Source organism: Quercus lobata, chromosome 11, assembly GCF_001633185.2.
Source record: "Quercus lobata isolate SW786 chromosome 11, ValleyOak3.0 Primary Assembly, whole genome shotgun sequence".
Classification (NCBI taxonomy): domain Eukaryota; kingdom Viridiplantae; phylum Streptophyta; class Magnoliopsida; order Fagales; family Fagaceae; genus Quercus; species Quercus lobata.
The window spans coordinates 8,547,032-8,572,727 of NC_044914.1; the positions used below are offsets into that span (position 1 = coordinate 8,547,032).

General features: G+C 32.1%; 1 protein-coding gene across 1 annotated transcript; it reads right to left on the reverse strand.

Annotated features, from left to right (window-relative positions):
- Positions 1–700: 700 nt before the first annotated feature.
- Positions 701–1,359, reverse strand: LOC115966346 (probable E3 ubiquitin-protein ligase XERICO). The gene is made up of 2 exons (XM_031085594.1): positions 928–1,359; positions 701–733 (listed from the first exon to the last, which is right to left on the reverse strand). The coding sequence occupies exons 1-2, from the start codon at positions 1,357–1,359 to the stop codon at positions 701–703; spliced, it is 465 nt and encodes a 154-aa protein (XP_030941454.1).
- Positions 1,360–25,696: the final 24,337 nt, after the last annotated feature.

Sequence of the window (25,696 nt, forward strand, 5' to 3'; positions counted from 1 at the left end):
TTAAGTTAAAGGCAGAATCATAAAATAATGATCTTAAAAGTCGTCTCAAAAGAAGTAGGGCCTTATTCTAACTTTTAAATAAAAAGTTATAAAGAAAACAAAAATTATTATAAATAGTAGAATCACAATTTTCAAGGCCTAAATGGAGGAATTCGCTATTTTCAGGAGGTACCTCGTGACAATGAGATGACTATTGCTCAGAAGGTTGTTTCGCTTTAACTTGCCAAATTTCTTGCAATTCCGACTTCATGGCCAATGATTTCTACTAGTGCCTTGCGCGACGATTTCAAGCGCACGTGAGAGTCTAGGAATGTCATAGTGGTCTATTCTACATTATTTTTTCATGAAAAGTTGATTGTCAATCTAAATAGAAATGAGAGATAGAGAACCCCACCCCCCCCCCCCCCCCAAAAAAAAAGCCATATACTAGGCTTTGGAGATCAAGAAAATTTTTGTCACACACTTCATGCACATCATATCCAAAATTGCGTGCAAGATGTCCACAATTTTTACACAAATATCCATAATAAACGAAAACAATGACAATGAAACCGGACAGATTTGTGATAATCACTGCCCTAGAGACAATGTGAAGCATAGTAACTTAAGAAACGTATATCGTTACACACTCAAAATAGTATACACTCCTTACACATCATAATCAGAATTGTGTACGGTGATTTCCATAATTTTTTGTTTTTTACACATCATATTCATCATGTCTTTTGACAATCTGGAGCCAATTCAAAAAGTTCAGATAAGTGATATAGAATCATTGATGCCTGAAGATGAGATTTGTGAGCCCACTAGCTCCTGTCTCATACTTCTAACCAAACAAATATACTACCTTGATATCTCTTATAACATCTAAATTATCCTTTCTGTCTTTGCTGGAAACAGTAGAGTTCTGCACAAAGGGCAGGTCACCTGACCCTCATCCACCCATCTATCCAGGCACTCCTTGTGAAACACATGGTAGCAATTACAAAGCTCTCTGATCTCATGGCTTCTCTCCACGCAATTCAAGCAGACAGAACATTCCATTTCCATATCCACGTCTTCATCATCATTCAGTGCTCTATGTCTTTCAACAAAACCACTATATTCTATCACAGGAACCCTCTTCTTGATCAACACCATTAGACTGTCGACTGCGATTAGTGATGGAGTTAAACCATCCATTACAAGAACATAACTAGTGGAATGTTCTTCAGTCTCAGCTGCTTGTTCTGGCGGTTTGAGCAGACCTAGACGTGTGAGGGCCACCATAACAATGAACTTTATATGGCCCAGCATGCCTAGTAAAGATCTAATGTTTATGGATTTTGCTATCTTCATTGCAATACAGACTAACCCCATGATTATTGTGAGAGAGGGAAATAGATGTTGAAGTGGTTGAAAGAAAATAAACCATGATATAGCTTGCACTTCTTTCCAAAATAGTTATTAAGAGAGCTGTTTCTTTTCTTCGTGGTTGACATATGATAATTATATAAAATATTATCCCAACTCATCTGGGCCTGGTTGTACGAAATCAACAGGAAAGCAACTGTTGATAGTCAATACTTAATGCCGCGCGCTATATAGAGCGGATGCGCATATACTTAATTTTTATAAATACTAGTTGCTGATCTGTCCGTTGTGTTGCTCCAGAAATTTTTTTTTTGGGAGGTCAATAGTGGTGGAGTTGGGAATTTGTTGTGAGTGGGGGTGAGTAAAAAAAATTATTTTTATAAAAATTATTTTTTGCCAAATTACAACTTACCTACCTCTAGTTTGACCGAAATTTATGTTATTTAAATGTGGTTTGAAATTTGATACTTTACCCACTTGAGGTTTAACCAAAATTTAAGTTGTTTACCTGTTATTTGAAATCCCTTGATACAAGTATACCGCTAGATTCTTTCTGATCTTATTTGATCTTGTATTTTTGTATTTTTGGAAGAAAGAGACATAAAAATAGAGCAAAATGACATATTTAACCCTGTTTTTTAATAGAAGTGAGTTACGGAATTATAACTGAGTTAACTTCAAGTGAGTAAAGTATCAAATTTTAAATCAAAGGTAAACAACTTAAATTTCGGCTAAGCCACACATGGGTAAGTTGTTTTTTGCCCTTTTTTGTGTGTATACAAAACAACTTAAATTTCGGCCAAGCCACACGTGGGTAAGTTGTTTTTTGCCCTTTTTTGTGTGTATACAAAACAACTTAAATTTCGGCCAAGCTACAGGCGGGTAAGTTGTTTTTTGCCCTTTTTTGTGTGTATACAACTTCCATATTAAAGAACAATAGTTATATACCACCGCGCACCTTTGACGTAATGGTCACTCTAAATGTATTAAGTACTTATGGGGTGTGGGGGGTAAGGGCTAGAATTCAAGTCTCCAGGAGTGAGTTTCACACACACATATACTTAGATTAGGCCAGAGTGGAATTTCTATCTTGTATATAAAAAAAATAGTTATATCATCAATAAATTGTTTAAATTGCAAGTTTTTGTAATTTAAAATTATGTATAAAATATAAACTTATAGATCACATAGTAAATAATATCCAATTGACAAAAAATTTGACTAGTGTATTGAGAGCATAAAGAACGTCTAATTCAACGGTTAGATTTTCAAAATATATAGTAATATTTGTTTTATTGAGTAAAGTTGTAGTCTAAGGCTACAATAAATTTTGTAGCTACAATAAATTTTGTAACTAAAATTTGTCCCTATATAAACAATAATCTAAAATAGTATTCTAAATACAATAAATTGTTTAAATTGCAAGTTTTTGTAATTTAAAATTATGCATAAAATACAAATTTATAGATCATATAGTAAATAATATCCAATTGACAAAAAATTTGACATGTGTATTGAGAGTGTAAAGAACATGTAATTCAACGGTTAGATTTTTAAAATATGTAGTAACGTTTATTTTATTAAGTAAAGTTGTAGCTTTAGGCTACAACCAATTTTGAAACTAAACTTTGTCCTTATATATACAATAATCTAAAATAGTATTCTAAATACAATTTAGTATACAATACAACTATATTGTACAATAGCCTAAAAAAATTATTAATAGTTTAAAGATCGATATGACAACAATCATTGAATGCATGAACAAATAGAATTAAATAACTAATCATATAGTTTTGTCAAACTAATAATAACTTATTATATTCATATGTATTATCAATTAAATAAAATTGTATGATAAATAAGAATAGTAACACACTTGGGAATTGGATTGTGAATAAACATGAAATTAAGAAAAAAAAATTGTAATTGATATAAGTTTTTAGTTTTGAAAGTGTATGGCTTTTTAACCATACATGTGGTCACTTTCTTGGAATGAGAACAAATAGTAAAATACTTTTTGGACTTGGAAATTTGTAGATAACTTATCAAACTATTTGACAAGATAGAGAGAAAGAAAACATAGAAGGGAGAAAAAAAGATAGAGATAATAAAGAAAGAATCATATATATATATATATATATATAGATAAATATATGTTGGTGGTATAGGTGGTGTAATTTTTTGCTAATGAAAAAGAAAAGTGTAGGGAAAAACAGCTTCATTCCACTGTCAATGCTAAAGTGAGCTAGAGTTCTAGAGATAAGGTTTTTTTTCTTTTTTTTTCTTTCTTTTTTAAATAACAAAGGAGCAAAAATTTGAAACTTTTTTTTAATAAAATTAAATATTTTAATAGTAGTGCTACTGACACAACACTTTCACAAAAATTTCACAACAAAATCTAGGTGACAAGTTGTTAATAGTAGGTAAACAAGTGATGTTAGTTGTGGGTCCAAATAACAACTAGTTAGAATTGGCCACTAAACTTTTACATTGAAAATATTGTGAAAGTAGTATTAAAATAATCATATTCAAACTTATTTTAGTTGAGATTAAAAAATAAAAAGGTTCAGGGTGTTCAAAATTTTATTTTTGGTATATATATATATATATATATATATATTAACTAGCTGGTCGAGAAGTTCATTTCGCTCCCCTAAGTTACATGTACAGCTGCCCCTAGTGCATGATAATTTTTTTAAGGTGGTTTTACTAAATTTAGTTTTGTAATTTGGACTAATTCAATAAAGAGTAATGTATTTTATAATCATATTTTCATTTATTATAGAAAAATTATAAATGTAATATATAATTTTTGTTGTACCAAAATGAAATCAACACAATTTTTATCAGAAATTCAAAAGGTAAGCTAGTGAAAATATTCATTTTTTATAAAAAAAGTTATTTATAATATTTTATGTTTCATTAAAAATTATATAGAATTTGGAAATTATTCTTTTAGTTTTAAAAAAACTTTCTCAAACCCAAAATTTTCTACACTATAATCCAAAACACTAAAAACTGTATTTAAATAAAAAATAAAAAAAAAAAAAAAAAAAAAAAAACTTAACAAAACTACAATCAAAATAAAAAAGAAAGTGAAAAATAAAACTCACATTAAAGTCAAACTCATTCTCCCGAATATGTAAAACATATCAAATGTGATGTGATCAAGTCAAATACCCAATGCATAATCAAATTCAATTTTTTTAATAAGGTTTTGAAGTCATGCAATAGAAATAGGTGGTTGATCCCAAGCAAAAATGCTGGTTGCAGCTTTATAAATGATGATTGCAACTATTTCTCCTTAATAACTAAAAAAAAAAAACCAAGAGTACAATTCCAAAGAGGAAAAAAGTAAAGGAAATTTTTAAAAAAAAAAAAAGAAAAAGAAAATGTATTGTGTAGATAGTATCATGATCCAATCCAATATGTGAATAGTGAATAGATAAATAAATAATTTTAAACACAAAATTGAATTTGTTTTCTTAAAATCCCAAAGAATATACTAATGAGAAAATGAAGATGAAGAACACTATAAAAATGTTGTAAACACTTAAAAAATTACTCAAGTATTTAGGAACATTGTATAACAAATCTATAACGATTTGCTATTAATTTGTTAAAGAAAGTATTGACAAACAGTAAAATGAAACTATACAAATACCATCTCTTCAACTGCAATGGATTTTGAGTGGTTTTGTGGCTTGTTATTGTATTAGAACCCAATACACAATTTGTAAAGCTTTTATATTAAAATTTGTACTAACTTTAGCATTTTCCTCAACAACATATTAAATGAAGATTACAATTTTTTTTTTTTTTTTTTTTTTTTTTTTTTTGTGATTGTTGATATATCAATTTTGTAATATATAGTAAATTTTGTAATATCCATACCATTAGTCTTCTCTTTTCTTTTTTCTTTTTTCAAAACTTTACTATTTTCATTTTCACATCAATTTGTAAACATTTTATAGTAAATTTTGAATTAGTTTTAGCATTCCATTTCTTGCTTATTTGTTAAAAATTGATGAAAATAAAATTTTAAATAATTATTAAAAAACTTTACCTAAATAAAGAAGTTAACAAACTAAAAGAACAAAGCTAATCAAAATCACACAAGTCGTATAATAAACTTTACTTGAATGTTCATTTGTTAAGAGGGAACATATTCAGAAAATGAGTGTAGCTTAAATGAGAATGTTAAGATATATGGTTAAGTGAAAATACAATAAAATATAGGATTTGAATTGTGAAAATTGACTTAAAGATAGGAATGGTCCCCTAGGATGAAGAGATGAGGGAAAGTCGCTCAAGAAAATTTGGTCATGAGTAGATGGGAATGATTAATATATCGATAAGAAACATTAAATTTATTGTAACTACTTTTGTTGAGGATATATTCATAAAAAGAAATTCATATTTAATGCATAAAACTCTGAATTTTGCAAGGTCTAAGAGATGTCATATTAGGCTTATGGCTTTATTTATTGAGGATGATCCCACAAATTTAAGATTAAGACTAGCGCTTATCATAAACGTGAAATATCAAACTATGAAGGACATCAAACTTGTAATAAAAACAAATGAAAAAGAAAGACAAAATAGAATCTAACACGTAGGTCTGTCCACAGGTCTGTTCAGGTTAGGTTTGTGCTCAACCCATAACCGACCCGACTAGATCAAGTGGGGAGTTCCCAAACCCGCAACTGACCCATAAGAGTGTTGGGTTTCAAGTGTCGAGTTTTAGTCGGGTGGTGATCGGTTTCGGGTTATGTAGAAAACCACCAAAAAACGTTGAAAAGCGTTGAGATTTAGCCAAATCCAGCCAAGATTCAATGAGATCTAGCTAGATTTGGCGAAGATCTCATTGGATCCAATGAGATTTCCACCAAATCGTGCAGAAAACTCATCGGATCTAGTATATCTCTGCCGGTATAGTTGTGTTGCTCGCCGAAATTCGTCAAATCAAGTTGAAAAGGTTGCTGAAAAGATTGAGATATCATGGGTTTTGAAAGAGGAGACCTGCAATCGACCCACCGAGATCGGGATGGGGGGTTGGGTATGGTCAAGTTGGGTAGGTGGGTTGGATACCACTACTGACAAGTGACAACAGGACAGTTTGAAAGATCAGTTTAAGAAATGCAGTCCCAAGTCCAGGCCTTTTTACATTGATGTCTAACTTGCAAAAAACAATTTATATACTAAACTAACTTATTGTGATTACCCTTAAAAAAATGTTGAACACCTTGGCTTGAGAATCATAATAATTTTTACAATAAATCTTATATGGTAAGATGTTACTAATCTAATTTAGGTTCAATACTAACATCACTTTTTTACCAACAAATAATAACTTATAGCATAAGATATGTTATGAAAATGCTGTAGACATATTATTTTTCCAAAATAATTCTGACCCCCCAAATATAATTCTGAACCTCTTAAAAAAAGGCTTAAATATTAACAATAAAAATTAGTCCAAATAACAACAAAAATAACTCAAACAAAAATAAGACTAGATCAAACAACAACAGGTGAAAAATTCTTTTAAACAAAGCCTATTCATAAACAAAAATAAATAAAAATCTCTAATCATTCAAATTTGTAACCCGTGCAAAACATTACTTAAATATAATCTTAAATTATATTTTTCCTCAAAAAAAAAAGATATAAAGAGAAACACTATGGTCGTGGGTTCTCCTTGGCAGTGCCAGCAACAATTTTGCTCTCCTTTGCGACTTTGCTCATAGTTTTAGTAAATATCATTTCTCTCTCTCTCTCTCTCTCTCTCTCTCTCTCATATAATACTTCATTTATTTGCGTGTTTTTTTTTTGGTGACATTGATATATTTAAGTTATTTATTTTTTAGATTTTGTATATTTTAACTTTCTTAGTGACCACCCTAAAAAGAATTCCTAGAACCACTACTGGCTTTGCTAAATATATGGAAGTCTTTTACTAATTTATTTATTTTGTTGGTAATAATGGTAAAGAGGAAACCAAAAAGAAGTCTTAGATTAAAAAAAGAAACAAAAACAAAAATTCCGCATTGGTCTTGATATTTTGTGGTCACTATTAATTTGGTCTCTACATTTTGGTAATAGTCAATTTAGTCATTGTTATTTTCAACTTATAGTCAATTGTAGTCAATTTTCGTTAATGAGTTGACGATATAGACCAAATTGCTGCAAGTTAAAAACATCAAAAATTAAATTGACTCTTACCAAAATGTAAAAACCAAATTGACAATAACTATTATTTTTTATTTTTTTATTTTTTTTAATTTTATTGCATAGATACTCAAGTCTTGTATTACATTACTGCAAGACATCAACATCATTCTATGTTGCTTAGCTCCAATTTTAATCTCTAAATATTTACGTATGATCTTTCTTATAGGAAAAATTACACTTTACCACTCTAAACTATACCCCTAATTACACTTTACACCTTAAACTTTTCCAATGCATGTGTTGCACCTTAAACTATGACCCTTGTTACACTTTGCACTATAATGTCAAGTTTGCTATTAACTTGGACGAAAAAGTATGATATCGCGTGAAAAGACCCAATTGCCCATTTTCTCAATACTTTAAAAAAAATTACATTTTACTACCCTAAACTATACTTCCTATTACACTTAATTTGCACCCTAGACTTTGAATTCCCATCCAAGTTAATAGTAAACTTGATATTTGAGTGCAAAGTGTAATAGAGATCATAGTTTAGGGTACAAAACATGCATTTAAAAAGTTTAGGGTGCAAAGTGTAATATAGGGTATAATTTAAGATGGTATAGTGTAATTTTTGCTTTCTTATATATAGATTAGTAGTCTTTAATAATTAATGTAGACATAAGTAATGGTTTTGTATATTTATAACAAAAGTAATGGGTTTGTAATAATCTTATGTTCCAAACTTTTTTATTTGTAATTTTCTCAGGTCATAATATAGGTATGTGGAATGCGTTGTAGGAGTTATTGAGGGTCTGAAATCACTCATGAAACTGAACCCTGGTCATCGGGGAAAGAAATAGAAGCATGTATAGCAAAGAAATTTCATTAGGAGCATACAACTACCTGATAGCTCTTGGTTTTTTTTTTTTTTTTTTTTTTTTTCCTTTGAGATTAAAGATAGAGTTAGAACTTGGAGTTAGAGGCAGAAGTATTAATATATATATATATATATATATATATTTATATATATCATTATGAAACTCCAAATAAGCATTTATTTAGTATTAACAAATAGTTGACAAAGACAAATACATGAAATCATTTGTTAGGATCTATACTTTTATAGTTTTATTGGCAAACACGTGAGCACAAACTTGTCTAAATATAACTCATAGAGTATATAGAATTGATTAGACAAAGCTCAAGATGTTGGTATTCAATGTGCAAGAACAAGAAAGAAGCTAATTCAAGGATCTGGATTTTTCACAGTTTTGCTTGATTGAGAGTCGCGGATCAACAAAAATCAGCAAACGTAAAAAGCCTATAAATTGTTTGTTTCAAGCTTAAATCGTGATTGTTAGGTTCTAAGACTTCAGGGTGGTTTTTTTTTTTTTTTTTTTTTTTTTTTTTTTTTGAAGACTTTAGGTTTAAATGTATTAGAATTTTATTATGTAAGGTTGGCAAACCATGATCAAAACGTTTAGTCTTGTTTTAGACTTGCTCAAAGTATATGTATGTAAAGTTGGAATCGAGTAATTGCAGAAAATTACTATTGACTTTCTGCAAGGCTCGATCGATCGAAAATTAGACTCGATCGATCGAAGCTCGTGTAGATTGTTTTTTCTGCAGATTTTCCAACTTAGCCCAAGCCCGTTTGACATGTAGAGTTTTATGTTTTGCCTTAAGTATAAAAGGAAAAACTCTAACCACATTTTAGTGTAGTTGTTTATGCTATGTGTATGAATCTCCTGTGAGATCTAGAGATGTTTTCCTTCATACATACTTAGGGTTTCCAATCTCAAGATTAATGTCGAGAGCTTGGTGATCGTTTTAATTGCTGCATAAAGAGCTTAAAGAAAACACAAGTGGGAGTACTTGTGGTTGCTGTAAATCCAAGAAAGAAGTAGTCCGTGGACCCGGAGCTATCACGTGGTCGTGGTAGTAAGTTTCCTACTCGAGGTAGTAATAGGATGTTAGTGGTCTAAATCGCTATTGTGTAAACTTCAATTCTTTCATAGTGAATTTGTTTTACCTTGAGGATAGTTAGGTTAAATCCTCCCCAGGTTTTTTACTAGTTTGGTTTTCCTGGGTTATTATATCGTTGTATTATTTATTTTCCGCACTGTTTCAATCATATGATTTATCTGTGTTAACCTAGATCTGCATAATTTACCTAAATTAATCACTTGACTAAATAACTAGGTTAATTTGTTTGTGTTTAAGGGGTCTAAAAATGTACAAATGGTATCAGAGCAAGTTAGCTCTAACATTTAGATACTTTGATCTAAGAATTGATCCTTGACCCCTACTGTCATGGAACACGACCATTCTCTTGTGATTCCACCTCACGTTGATGGGAACAACTATACTTACTGGAAAGTAAGGATGAAAGCATTCCTGAAATCTATTGATGAGAGAGTTTGGAACTCCGTTGAATACGGATGGGAGAAGCCCACTACTCTAGTTAGTGAGTGGCAAACGTCTCAAAAAGAAGCAGTCGCTTTTAATAGCAAAACCATGAATGTTATTTTTAATACTGTTTCTATAGAGGAATTCAAGAGAATCTCTAATGTTGAGGTTGCTCATACTGCTTGGAATATTCTCCAAATTGTGCATGAAGGCACAAAGGCAGTTAAGATTAATAAACTAAAGCAGTTAACCTCTAGATTTGAAAGTATTCGAATGTCTGATGATGAATGCTTTGATGAATTCTATGCTAAATTGAATGATATTGTTAACTCTGCTTATAATTTGGGTGAAATCTATGATCAACCTAAAGTTTTTAGGAAGATTCTTAGATCTTTGACTGAGGACTTTAGACCCAAAGTGACTGCCATTACTGAAAGCAAGGATGTGGACTCCATCCCTGTTGATGAACTTGTAGGATCTCTTCAGTCTTATGAGTTGGACATACCTAAGACAAGAAAATCCAAATCAATGGCTCTTAAGTCTGTTGATGATGTTGATGTGAATGGATTTGATGATGAGCTCTCTACTACAAAGATTGTATATCTTGCCAAGAACTTTAGAAACTTTCTTAGGAACAATAACAGAAAGGCAAGAGGTAAAAATAACTAAGGTGAACAATAATGAAAAACCTAAAGAGAAAGTTGGTCAAACCTCTAATGATTCTATGGGTCAACAATGTTTTGGTTGTCAAGGGTATCGTCATGTGAAATCAAAATGTCTTACATTCTTGAGATCAAAGGGTAAGGCTATGGCGGTAACCCTTAGTGATGATGAAGTCTTTGATAATGAGTTTGGTAGTGATGAGGATGGAAATTTCATTACTTTCACAGCTACTGCTATAGTTGATGAAAGTGTTGGGGCTGATGAGAACCCTTCTGATGGGGAACTCTTTGAGAATGCTAATTTGCAAGAAGCCTATAATAAGCTTTGCAAGGTTGATGCAAAGGATGCTATGAATGTTGACTTAGGCTTACAGAAAATTGCTTCTCTTAAACTTGATAAAAAGAATTTGCTCTTGAAATTTTTTGATACTAATGAATTGCTTGATAAGGTGAAGACTGGGAACATGTTGTTGCTTGATAAAGTTAAGAATTTAGAACTTGAATTATCTGTTGTTAGAGAACAAACAAATAGGTCTACTAGTTCTAAACTTGAAAACATGTTGAGTATTTAAAAGTCTCCCTTAGACAAAACTTGTCTAGGTTTTGAAGATATCATCACTGTTTCTAAGACTCATTCCACAAACTTTGTTTCTTCTTTTGAGCCTTTCATGTGTGAGATTGTCAAACAAGCCAGAGTTACTCCTCCTAGGAAGATTAGGGTTGATCTTCAAGAGTCTAAAATTAAGACTTCTAACCTTTCTAAGGACAAGATGTACGATAGACCTGCATGGGTTTGTCATTTTTGTGGAAAGTCTAGGCACATTCGTCCAAATTGTTTCAAGTTGCAAGCTGCTAAGTGAGCAAATAAGCCAAAAGTATCTGTGCCTCAAGCACAAGATCTTATCGTACTTATTGGTGAATTGATAAAGACTTTGAACCTTTATTCCAATCTTAGAGTTGCTCACCATTCTAATGTGAATAATAACTCTAATGCAGGAGTTGCATCTAAAAAGTGTTTTGGATGAAAAATGCTCGATCTAATTAAGTCTTTCTGACATGGTCCTTGTGCTTCGTCGTTCTATTTTTTGTGACCATTCTTCTTTGTTGTTTTTGCTTTATGTTTTTTTCTAGGATTTGCATTGCATATCATTCATGCATTTCATGCTAGGGTGTTTTTGTTATTTCTTTTCCAAAAAAAGGAAAGGGGAAGCAAAATGTGTTTTGCATTATTTTCTTGAATTTGAAATCAAGGTTGGCCATGTTATCTTTACATAACATTTTTATGTATCTTGTTTAGCTTGGATGAGCTTATTTATTGCACTTTACTAGTTTGAATATTATAGTGCATGTTGTGTGGGAAGATGTTTATAGTTTTTGATCACTTGATCTTGATCTTGAAGTCACATGCCTTTGATTGTTGGACTTGAACTTACTCAGAAAGGCATAAATAACCATCTCACCACTGTTTACTAGCCAATCATGAACACCTTAGTGCATATCATAAGATTTTGTGCTCGAGAAAGTATAGCACATGCACAAAAAGAACATAAGGTGTAGCCTCAGTTTAAATGCTAAAATTGGTGTGTACATTATTGGGCTATAATAAATTCAATCAATTAAAATTGGTGAGTACATTTTTTTGGCTATTTCAATAAGTTTCTAATCAAATAAAATTGGTGTGTGCATTATGAGGCAAATCAAGAAACTTGCATGATTGCAAACTTATTTTCTAGGAGATGTGAGAGTTATATGATGTAACTCTTTAGGTAATAGTCTCTTTCAAATTTATGTGATGAATTTTGTAGAAATTGTGCTTGATTACTATTCACATATCACCTCACATGTATCTCAAGTTTTTGCTAGTTGCACACACTACACAAGTTACTCTTTGATAAATTTTGTACATGTTATTGTGTGTGATTTTGTTGTGGACATCCAAGATTGAAAATTCTTTGATTTTAATGCAAAATGTGTTTGAAGTTTGAAATTTAAGGAGAAAGTGATTGAAAATTTTATTTTTGGGAGATCTGGGTTCAATACAAGTGATTTTGAAAAACATTTCATCTCATATTCATGCATACTATTCATAAAATACTATGTTTTGTGGAGTTTCTGCATGAAATTGCTCTGTTTTTCAAAAATTTGTTTTTTCCAGATTTTCGATCGATTGAACCTATTTCTTAACCGATCGAAATTGCGATTAAAATTTGGTTTGAATCTGCCTGGCTCGATTGATGCTTGATCATTGCTGGATTGATCGAATTTAATTTTTGATTGATCGAATCTATTTTTTGATTAATCGAAAATCGTTCAGAGAGTTTTTTAAAAACACGTTTTCTTCACTATTCAAACTTTTTCAAAAACTATTTGGCTCTCTCTCTCTTCGACTGATCCAAGTCAAGCCAACTTTTGTCGTTTTCTCCCAAAAATTTTCAAAGGTTTTTGTCTTCTAAGGCTGGTAAGACCCTTTTACCCCTCCTTTTTCATTTATTTTCATGTTTCATCCATTTTTTTATGCATTTTAGGGAGAAATTCGAACCTATGAAAATTTTGGGGTTTTTGGTGTTTTCAATCTTTTCTTTCAAAATTGATCAATGGATTTTTGTTGAGGGATGATATAAAATTGATCTTTGTGATTTAATTTGATGAATTGGGAAAATTTGAATTTTGTAGGGCTTGAAACTACCCGAATTGGGGATTTTGTTCAATTAAGCATAAATTGATGCAATTGGCTTGTTTGATTGATTGATTTGGTCATTATATTCTGTTATCTAACTTGTGTAATAATCAATCGATCAATTTGTTGGGATTTTTGAAAGTGGGTTTTCAAAATTTGGGGTTTTTGATATACACTCTATGTTCAAGCCAATTTTGTATTTCTAAAGTGTAATTGGACTATTCTCAATGCATTAGAGCATGCATCATGTGTTAATACTATTCATGCATCATATAAATTGTTATTTTCTATATTGTTTTTGCTCTAATTGTGTCTGATGCAGTCTGCCCTTGGGTTTTTCTTGTTTTTTTCTTTTCTTTTGTCTCTCTTTTGTCTATCCTATTCCAACCTTAGCATCATTGTTAGGAAGACTAGAGCCCATAGGACATCCTCTTCATCTTCTGACCCATCCTTTGATAGTGAGAAGTTTTTGAGTGAGAAAAACCAAGAGACTTATGAGAAGTTGACCCTTCTTAGATCTGTGTGGGCTGAGAGGAAAGTAGTTTTAGATGAGCTTGACCTGGAGATTAGGAGAAATTTTGAGCGTAGGGGTTGGTTGCCTTTGATGGATATTGGCCATCCTCCTCCGACTACCTTGATCAGAGAGTTCTACTGGAACCTCTCTGTCCACTCCAATGATTCCAACACTCAGTATGTGAAGAGTTGGATGCAAGGTGAAGAGTACACCATTACTCCTACGGTAGTGGCCTCTACTCTTGGGGTGCCTAAGGTCCAGCATCCTTTTTATCCTTACGATGAGTCTCCTCCCCTTGATAATATTATGTCATATCTTACTGGGACTTCTATCTAGTGGGGTTCTGATCCTCGAATCACTTCTCACGAGTTAATCGAGATTCATTATCTCTTTTTCCAGATTTCTTGCCATTCGATCTAGCCCATCTCGTATTTGCATACTATTCCTTTAGAGAGATGTGCATTTTTGTATGCCCTTGTCACAGATGCTCCTATGAGTTTACCTCGTCTTTTTATTTAATCTTTGGTTAAGGTTCATAGGAGTAGTTCTATTGCTCATGGTCTGTTTTTCCTCATTTTTATTCATTGGATTTTGTTACATTTAGGTTTAGAGGAGTTTCAGGCATCTAAGCCTGTTCATATCATAACTCCCATAGGTGCCACCTTCCTTTGGCAGAGAGCTGCTCAGATGAGAGCTAGCTCTAAACACCTTAGAGTAGGGTCTTCCTCTGGTGCACCTCCTCCTCCTTCTTCTTCAGGTGATCCGGTTGCTGATGAGTTCGTTGATTCGATTGCTGCTATTGCTGCTCCTCCACCTTCTATTTCGGATGATTCGAGCATTCATCATATGTTGGACATTGTCATGACCATTAAGGTGGCTCATGGTCAGCTTTTGGTGGACATGCTTACCGAGCTACAGGCATTGTGTGTAGAGTTGGCGAGTTTTAGACAGTCACCTTTGCCACCTCCTTTTGCTGATGAGTGATTGCCCTTTGGCAATTCGTCACAAAAAGGGGGAGTACATATGGATGGAGATAGAGGGAGATTTTTTTTTTTTTTTGGCTTATGATGTATTTATTATTTGATGTCTTTATTTTTTATGAGTTGTATAAGATAGGGGGAGACATCTTTTTCTTATTTTTGTTTCTTGTTTCACATCGTGCTACATTGATTATTGATTTATATTTATGAGGTTATTCATGATATATATCTTTTATTTTATGTTATGTGAAATCAAGAATTTATTTTGTTTTACTTGTATTTTCCACACATGCGTTTATGTGTTTGTTAAGTGTTACAGGAATATACAGGTTGATTCGGTCGTGCTGCTGTTTACACTTGCAACTGATAGATAGTAGTTAGGTTGAATTTGTTTTTGTTGGGCATGTTATTGTAATGGGTTGTTTTTGTAAACTTTGAGCATTTTGTTTATTTTGTGTTTTGTCATGGATTGCCAAAGGGGGAGTTTGTTAGGTTCTAAGACTTTAGGTTTAAATGTATTAGAATTTCATTATGTAATGTTGGCAAACCATGATCAAAATATTTAGTCTTGTTTTAGACTTGCTCAAAGTATTTGTATGTAAAGTTGGAATTGAGTAATTGCAAAAAATTACTATTGACTTTCTGCAAGGCTCGATCGATCAAAAATTAGACTCGATCGATCGAAGCTCGTGCAGATTATTTTTTCTGTAGATTTTCCAACTCAGCCTAAGCCCATTTGATGTGTAGGGTTTTATGTTTTGCCTTAAGTATAAAAGAAAAAACTCTAGCCACGTTTTAGTGTTGTTGTTTATACTGTGTGTATGAATCTCTTGTGAGATCTAGAGGTGTTTGCCTTCATACATACTTACGGTATCCAATCTCAAGATTGATGTCGAGAGCTTGGTGACCATTTCAATTGCTGCATAAAGAACTTAAAGAAAACACAAGTGGGAGTACTTGTGGTTGCTGTGAATCCAAGAAAGAAGTAGTCCGTAGACTCGGAGTTGTCACGTGGTCATGGTAGTAAGTTTCCAACTCGAGGTAGTAATAGGATGTTAGTGGTCTAAGTCACTATTGTGTAAACTTCAATTCTTTCATAGTGGATCTGTTTTACCTTGAGGATAGCTAGGTTAAATCCTCCCCAAGTTTTTTACTGGTTTGGTTTTCCTGAGTTATCACATCGTTGTGTTATATATTTTCCACACTGTTTCAATGATAGGATTTCTCTGTGTTAACCTAGATCTGCATAATTTACCTAAGTTAATCACTTGGCTAAATAACTAGGTTAATCTGTTTGTGTTTGAGGGGTCTAAAAACGTACAGTGATCTATTTGTTGCAATATTTAAAGGACATTATAAGCAAACCTAGAGATGTTTTAGAGAGAGAAGAGTGCCTCATGTGCCTTCTATTCTAAATCTGGGATTTTTTTACCCAAATCTCTCTCATATAATCTACTAGTGGTATTCTTTGAAGAAACTCAAGATCTGGTGTGGTAGAAGTTGCTGCCTCATTCTAGTCATAAAGGGTGCTAGAGATCTAAATCCTCAATAAGATTTTGAAGTGTGTGGATTGGAGATTCACGTTGTATTGGTTCATTGTAAAGGAAGTTTGTGGCATTCAAAATTGAATTAGGTAACTGAAGTTCAATTTACTACGAATAGGGCTATTCTTGATTGTAAATCTCCAGCTTATAGTGAAACTGTTTCCTGGGTCATTATATCATTATGTTATTTACTTTTCCACTGTACATAATATATTTGATTATATGTTTAAACTAAGGCTTGTATAATTAATCTAATTAACATTTTGGCCTAAAAATTGGTTAAACCTTGTTTGTTCAGGGGCCTAAATCTGACATAATGTATTCTTAATATATTAAAATGCAATCATTTATGAAAAGGGAACTCGGAATTTTTTTGAATCTACAAAATCATCGATGATTGAATCCATACTAACTGTCGCAGCGATGTCCCTTTCAATGAATAACATCATAGCGTTCATAAAAAACTCGTTTCCAATTTGTTGCAAAGGTTAGTTTTGATGACATTCATAGTTGAGACGCTTGCTCTATAGGTTCTCACTCTCTTTTCTCTCAGTTAGGCTACTAAGCTACTTAGATTAGCCTTTAATTCATCCACATACCACACATCTTCAAAGACAGGTAACCCTGATATATCTACTGTACCAATACCATGAATGACTAATTTACTTTCATCTCCAAATGTGACAGTTCCTATTTTTCCTTCAAAGAGGGTCTTGAATAAAACTTTATTTCCTGTTATGTGCCTGGAACAACCACTATCCAAATACCACAAATAAGTATCACGTACTTTTAAGACAGTTAAAGTAGTGTAACAAACATTATTATTGCAGCAAGAAGTTATACCAAGGTATTTAAGATTAGGATTAGCATAGTTCATCAGCCATATAGTCCAAGATGAAAAAGAATAGGATTAGGGTTTTCCTTTTTGTTAGGGACATATTTTATGTAATTGGCTAATCCTTTGACAAAATGCACTTTACTTGTAATTGGGTAGATCTAGGATGGGTTTAAGACTTCAAGAAACATGTTGTTCAAGTTAAGTGCTAAAGCCATGAAGATCTTATCAAGAAACAAGTGAAGAAGAGTTGTTCATTAAAAATCGACAGCAATCTCGACAGAAAGACTTCTATCGAGATTTAAAGTCGAAGCTCGACAGAAGCTGTTTTTGTCTAGACTTATGAAATCAGAAATTCTAGATCTGATTTTTGGCCCTAGTTGACATGTAGTGTAAGGTTTTTTTTTTTCTTCTCACAAACCTAGACATATATAAAGCTTATTTTAAAGGCTGTTATACATGGAGAAAAATTCAAAAAGTAACCTAGTTCATTATTCTCTCTGAAGAAGCTATTGTGTCTTTACGCCAACGGTTTTGTGACCAAGGAGCTTCTTGATTTTCATCATTGATGAACTGAAGAACTTTGTAGCCAACAATCTTTTCAAGTTGCTGGAGTTAGTCACATATTGGAATCTGTGCATCAAGGAAAAGATTGTCGTTACAATACAAGTCCAATTGTGTATTGGGGTAAGGGTTCAACTGTAGGTTAGTATTTCAGGATAGGCCAAAGGGTTAGGTAAGATTCCTTATACTTGTAACTGCTTGTGATTGATAATAGTGGATTCTTGGGAGTGGTGACCTTAAAATCACCCAGTGAGGTTTTGCCTTGGTGGTTTTCCCTATTCGTAAACAAATCACCTGTGTCAAATTTATTTTCTGCTGCATTTAGATATTTTGGTGATTTGTTTGTGCTACCACGCTATTGCATGAAATTTGATCTAATTAATTAACTTGGGTAATTAATTAATTAATTTGCAAGGGGTCAATACATTTTTTCCCTAACACTTTTATACCTAGTAATGTTGGATTGAAACCCTAGATGTTTTTATGGGCTTGGGCCTGATTTGAAATCTACAGAACACGATTTTTGATCGATTGAACCTATCTTTCGTTCAGTCGAGCTTCACAGTAGCTTGCTTCTTCTTTCTGCAGCTTGACAGTGCTTGAATCTTGACTTGAACAACCTTGAGAAATGTCTAACACCTAATCTAGACATGTTTTTGTTCTCGGTTTGCCAACATAAATAAATTAAGTATTTAAACATATAATCCTAAATATTTAAAACCTAACACACTTTACACCAAACATTCAAGCTTAAGTATAAAATTTGCATTAAGTACTAATATATCTTATAGGCTAGTACTGAATATCCATCTAAGTGGCGGTATGGAATTTGGAGAGATTTTATTTTTCATACATTTGTCAAGGAATAGGGAAAAACATCTTATACTATATTACTGATAGAACAATTGGAATTATTAATTTATTATACACATTGTTAGAAATATTATGGTCTATGATGCACAAATTTATTGCACTATTCCATGTAATTATAAGGTAAACAAGGTAATAATAATTCTACTTATAGTACAAGTACTACAACACTAGGGTTAATCTAATGTAAACTTAGAGTTTGCTACTATATATACCCCACAATAAGGATAATGCCTAATGCATAGATTTTAATAATTAAGATGTAATCATTCAGGGTTCTTTGTTTTGGACGTAAACAATCGAGCCGAAACTCAAGAAAAATTTATTTAATTTAATTTGTGTTTTTGTAGAGAATATCAAACCTAATTTAATCAAAATTTGTTCTCATGAGTTACTTTAATCTATCTAAAAAGATGAGAAGTAGTATTATATAATGACCTGAAGAAATATGGACTTTTAAAACTTATTTGATAACATCAGAAAAAGTTAAAAAAAATAAAAAAATCAAAGACTTTCGTCTATATATATATATATATATATTATTCCCAACTAAAGTGCATATAATATACATTACACGTTCACATTTCAAAAGCTTGGGTATTAAGATTTTGATTCCTTAACATTTACTTGGCATTTAACCCCTCAAACAAGTAACTGCTTGTGGTGCTTCTTAAAGAAGTATGATATATCTAAAGTGAGATCTTACCTTGTTATGTATATATTAACCACAATTTTAAAATGAGAACAACAAGTTAACAACCATGACAAGGGTGTCTTCCATTAATCTAGGTTTATTTATGTTTATTATTGCTTGCACGAATCGGCAATGAATTGTTAAATGAGATGGAACTACACTTTGGCTGGGGGGGCCATGGCCCCCCTCAAATTTTGAAAAATTAACTAGTAGTATGTATAGGCTATACGAAAATTCTAACTTTTGACCCTAAATTGTATCTACTTGCCCCCCTCCCCAAATATTTTTATAAATTGACCCATGAAATTTTCCAAATTGTTTTAATCAAACCATCCCTTTGCTATGTTGCCCCAAAAATATCAAGAAAATCCATTAGACAAACTAACAAAACAATTCATAAACCTGGATAATTAGAAAAGCCTTTAGACAATCACAAATCCAGTAAAAAAAAAATACCAACAAGATAAGTACAAATGACAAATCCTTAGCAAAACAATCCTTTAGTGTAGCACCACCACCATCATCTTCTTCTTTTGCCGGCTGCATCTCTGCTGCCTTCTTCTTCTTCTATTTTTTTTTTTTCCTAACTTCACAACCTTCAGACTTTTGTGCATGCCTTCTCTCTATTTTGCAAAATGATGATTGACAAAGGCACCTTGGAGATTGTGGCAAAGATGGCTACAACTCATTGTGGTTCTTGTGGCCAACATAAAGCCACGTGCACTTAAATTTTTTTTTTTTTTTTTTTGGGTCTGATCATATAGTATATACTACCTTATATTCATAAAGTCATCTAAAAATGAATGTAGTAGTATACTACCTTATATCCATTAATTTTGTTGTAACTTTATTTTGTTAATAAATTACTAATAATAATATTGTTGTGGCTTGTGAGGTTTTCTTTTTTTATTTTTTATTATTAATTTAAAATTTTAAACTAAAGAAATAAATATCAGAAAGAAAAATAAAAAATAATAATTTTTATATAGGTTAAAGATTCCTGACTTTGCAAGTCAAGAAATAATTTGAATTGTTACATAGGATAAATTTCTAAAAATTAATATTAGAATACATCCACAAATATGATATTATGATGTGTATGCATTTTTTGGTCAGCTAAAATCAACACTTGCAAAAAAAAAATTTGGTTATGCTTGCCCCCTTCAAGTTTAAATCCTAGTTCCGTCCCTGGATCTATCTAACTAGTTTAAAAAATTATGCCAAAAATACAAGAACAAAAATTATTTAAACTGGATGCTATAGCTACAAGGTCTTCCAATTACATAAATAAAAAAGAATAGCAAGCTAAGTCAATACATATTAGATAGTGTCGATTTTAATAATATTCAAAGCGACCTATCATATAACTAGAACATCTTGATGTTCTAAAATCGTAATAATGAATTAAAAAAAAAAAGAAAAAAAAAGAAAAAGAAAAAGTTAGTTCTTATATTAAAATATATATAAATTTTTGCATGAGCAAGTACGGATATTCTTAGGGTAAAGGTTCACTTTCTTGTCGCTAAAATTATACTCTAACATGGCACACTATATTGAATTACTTGAAAAAATCTACATAGTCATATGAAACTTTCCCATCGTTGTATCAGTCATACAAGTGGGTTTGGTGAATGGTTTTTTTTTTTGGGTAAATGTGAAAGGGAAGTTATGAAGAAGATTAATTATATTCTTAGTTTAGTCAATTTCCATGGGGACACGTTCTTGACAATTCATATAGCTGGTCACATAGCATGAAACCTATTTTTATAAACATATCAATTTACTCATTATAAGCAAAAAGATATTACAATTTGGTTTCCTTCACTGACTCAAGAATTATGTTAGTCAATATTGTTTAGCAAACGTGTCAATCATGGTAATATGTTGCGTCAATCATCGAAATTGATTCCAACAACTTTTCATCTTATATTTTGTTATTTGGTTTGGAGAGTACCAAACCGTGCCACAAAACAATAAGCTATTGGCTAAGAAGAGAGAGTTATCCCTTGTTGTGTTGCCCATAAATAATAGACCTTCAGTAGACAAAATGGAAATTATAAGCAAAAGGATATTACTGTTTGATTTCCTTCACTGATTCAAGAATTATGTTAATCAATATTGTTTAGTAAACGTGTCAATCATGGTAATATGTGGCCAATCGCCGAAATTGATTCCCCCAACTTTTCACGTTATATATCATTATTTGGTTTCTTACGTAAGTAACTCGACATATTTGTCACAAGAGATATCTCATTCACCTGCATGTTGTACCAGTTATAGACAGAAGGAGAAGACTATGGAAATAGGAAATGAAACTAGTTCTAATATTCGTGGTTGAAGAGATATATAGCTTGGACTTTTACTTTTACCCAATTATTTTCTAAAATATCTATTTCAAGTATTTATCTATAGCCCCTTGGACCCTCTACCTTGATTATATTGCGCTTGCCTCCCCTACCAATCAGAGAGAATAAATTACACCCTCTCTCTCTCTCTCTCTCTCTCTCTCTCTATATATATATATATATATATATATATATTTATATATATCTGTGTGTATGAAGTTCCCTTCTGAAGACTTAGACTCCCATCCTTTGTCTTGGCAGCATACTCACAAGACATGTCCCCCACCCCAGCCCTTGCCTTGGCATCGGATGTTTTCACTATTTAAACTATTTAATTATAACCTAGCATCAAGTTACATGTTTAAGATTTGTAATTATAATAAGTTATTTGTTTTTCTTAATGTTGAAGTTGGACTAACTATATGTATTAATTTACAATTCATAATCAAGAATTACGTTGATATATTTAATTATGTTGCTACGTTATTTTCTTATTGAAGTTCTGAAATTATATTTTTATATTTAGTAAAATATATTGATTATTTTCTTGGGATCATAGGAGACTCTTAAAAAATTATGAATAGGTTATAACTCAATTAACGGTTGAGGAGCCATAAACAATCTTAAGCTATAAGGAAAAAAAAAGAAAAAAAAAAAGAAAAAGAAGCAAAAAACAAAACAGAGTAATTGTGCTGGCCACTTCCTTTGTTAATAAAACCAGTATATAACCCACACTATGTGCGGGGCTTGTATATATTGTTCTAATAACAAAGTAGTTCATATATAAACATTTTTATTAAAAAAATAATGATATCCATTTATTCTAGTGGAATTCATGTAGAAAATAGTGCAAATATATCCAACAAAGAACAGGACTCACAAATAAATAAAACAAAATCAAATATGATAAAAAGTAGGAAACAGATTGCTTAGCAATTTTATGGAAAGATTTAAAGTACTATTTGTAGCAAAAAATGAAAATTCTTGCTCATGCTGCTTTACCGAATAACAGATTCTTTTACGAGATTCTTTTATTCATTGCATTATGTTTAGTACGCTTCTAAAGCAACTAGATTGGTATGCCATCATTGTCTAAACATTTGGGACTAAATCTTCAACAGTTGAGTTTACATCGAGGAAGATATTTATCAAGGGCTTGTTGTTCTATTATAAATAATAGTATGTTAGGATGAGCCATTTGCTCTTGATTTCTAGGGACCTACATCTAGTAAGTCACCGGAAAACCAAGTTAACCAAAATATCATTGTATGAAACAGTTACAGCACCGAACGAAAAGCTATTGATTTTCGATGTAAATACGTTTTGGTCTCTACATTTTGGGTCACTTTTCATTTTAGTCATGTGGGCGCAAGCGCTCGTGACGAGTAGTTTCCTCATGGGAAATAGGCTTTGCCCTGGAGTGGACCTGGCGAAGGGTGAAAATGGAGCTGTCATCTATATACGTTTTTAGACCCCTTAAAACACAAGTTGTTTAACCTAGTTATTTAGCCAAGTGATTACTTAGATAAATTATTCAGATCTAGGTTAACACAAGCAAATTATATCATGTAAATAATGCGTAAATATAAAGAACACACAATATGATAATCTAGAAAAACCAAACCGGTAAAAAACCTAGGGAGGATTTAACCTAGTTATCCTCAAAGTAAAACAGATCCACTATGAAAGAATTGAAGTTTGTACAATATAACTTAGACCACTAACATTCTATTGCTACCTTGAGTAGAAAACTTACTATCACGACTACGTGACAGTTCTGAGTCCACAGACTACTTCTTTCTTTGATCTATAGCAACCACAAGTTCTCCAACTTTTGACTTTTAGACTCCACTCAAAGGTTTTCGATCTTCTTGAAAGTTCTTTATGCAGCAACTGAAATTACCATCAAGTTCTTGATGCAAATCTTGATCTTAATAGCTCTATGTGTGTGTATGAAGGTAAATACCTCTCAGATCTCACAAAGAATTCAACACACAACTCAACAAAGACCTTAGAAAGATTTTGGGTACAAAACCCTAGATCTACAAAAGAGGCACAAGATGCACTCTAATCTCTCTAAAGAGCCTTGAAAATCTTACCTAGGGTTAGCTTATGATGTCCTTTCAATACTGGAAAAAATGGATCACGAATAAGTTATGGCCTTTTTACGTTAGCTGATTTTTGCTGATCTGTAACTTTCGATCGATCGAGCCTTGTAGAAATTGAATAGTAATTTCCTGCAATTACTTGATTCCAAACTTAATTTAAACCAAACTTTGAGTAAGTCTAAACCTAGACTAAATGCTTTGATCATGGTTTACCAACATATACAAATTGAAGTTCTAATACATTAGTTCCTAAAATCTTAGAACCTAACAATCTCCTCATTTGGCAATTCGTGACAAAAAACATCACAAAAATTAAAATGCTCAAAGCAAAACAGCCCATTCAATTAGAAAGCCCTAATTACAATTCAACCTAAACTTGCTAAAGTAGACAGCAGCCACAACTGAATTAACCTATAAATTCCTGAAACACCCAACAAACACATAAACACATGTGTGGAAATTACAAGTAAAACAAAATAAATAAACTAAAGCAAATAACAAATATGCAAACTGTTAGGACATATGTGATTCACTTGTTAGGAACATATGTCACTATTTTATGTAATTAGCTAATCCTTTGACAAAACGCACTTTACTTGTATTTGGGTAGATCTAGGATGTGTTTAATACTTCAAGAAACCTTATTTCAAGTTCAAGTGTTAAAGTCATGCAAGTCTGTTCAAGATTCAAGTCTGAAAAGTGTCTGTCATTGAAGTTCGACAGCTAGCATCTATCGAGACCTGTGGAGCTGTTCTAGCCTGTGGCTCGACAGCAGCTCTACAGATAGGTATCTGTCAAGGTTTATGAAGTTCAATTTTTCAGGACTGTTTTTCATTCAATCCGTGATTATATGTTTGAGAATTCTTTTCTCACAACTCTAAACATATAAAATGATTATTTTAAGAGCCGTCAAAGGTGAAACAAGTTGCACAAGTTTGAGCAACGTTTGTTCAGGCAAATTATGACCGGTGACAGAATTTTTCCTAGTTCATCTTTCTTGTGAAGAAGCTATTGTGTTTGTGCACCGTAGGGTTTTGTAACCAAGGAGCTTCTCGATCTTCATCGTGTGATGAACTGAAGAACTTTGCAGCCAACAACCTTTCCTAGTTGGTGATTGAAGTCGCGTACTGGGATCCGTGCAATTGGTTAGTCACGTACTGGGAGCCGTGCATTACAAGGAGAGATTATTACTACAGAACAAGTCCAATTGGGTATTGGGGTAAGGGTTCAACTATAGGTTGGTGTAAGGGACTGGGATTCTTTTACTTGTAATCACTTGTTTTGATAATAGTGGATTCTTGGGAGTGGTGACCTTACACCCGATGGGGTTTTTTCTGTGTTGGTTTTTCCTATTCGTAAACAAATCACAGTGTCAATTTATTTTCCGCTACATACTTAGTTTATTGATGATTTGTTTGTGTTACCACGCGTTTGCATGTTAATTTGATTAATTAATAAACTTGGCTAATTAATCAATTAATTTATCACAATGGGTCAATTCATTTTTGGCCTATCACAAACTAACTCTCCCCCTAAGTTAGATACATCAAAAAACTTTTTATATTCTCTCACTTTCAAAAACAATTTCAACTCCCCCTAAACAAAACAAATAGGATTCCCACATTTCATCTATTTCTCCCCCTTTTTGTCACTTGTTGACAAAGACAACTCAAACAAAGAGTAAATAGAAAACATACGCAACAAAATTCAAGAGAAAATAGAGAATAAAGGGAACACAAAACAATTCAACTCTATAGAAAATAAAGACAACTCCCCTTATGAACAACAAAGGTTAAAAACAAGCTTCTCCCCCTATAAAAATAGGAAAAACAAAACAAGTTTTGGGAAAAACAGTTTTGGGGAAAATTTAGGAGGTGGGGAAAATAAAGACACACAAACCAAACTTAAAAACTAAGGTGAGGGTACACATGAAGAAAAATATTCTCTCTTTTAATAAATGC

Bases quoted from the DNA above. Each gene is read 5' to 3' on its own strand.
- LOC115966346 (XM_031085594.1), bottom strand. From the start codon at position 1,359: ATGGGGTTAGTCTGTATTGCAATGAAGATAGCAAAATCCATAAACATT. The intron at 734-927 runs GTGACCTGCCCT...AATTGGCTCCAG, and splicing joins GATGGGTGGATGAGGGTCAG to ATTGTCAAAAGACATGATGA.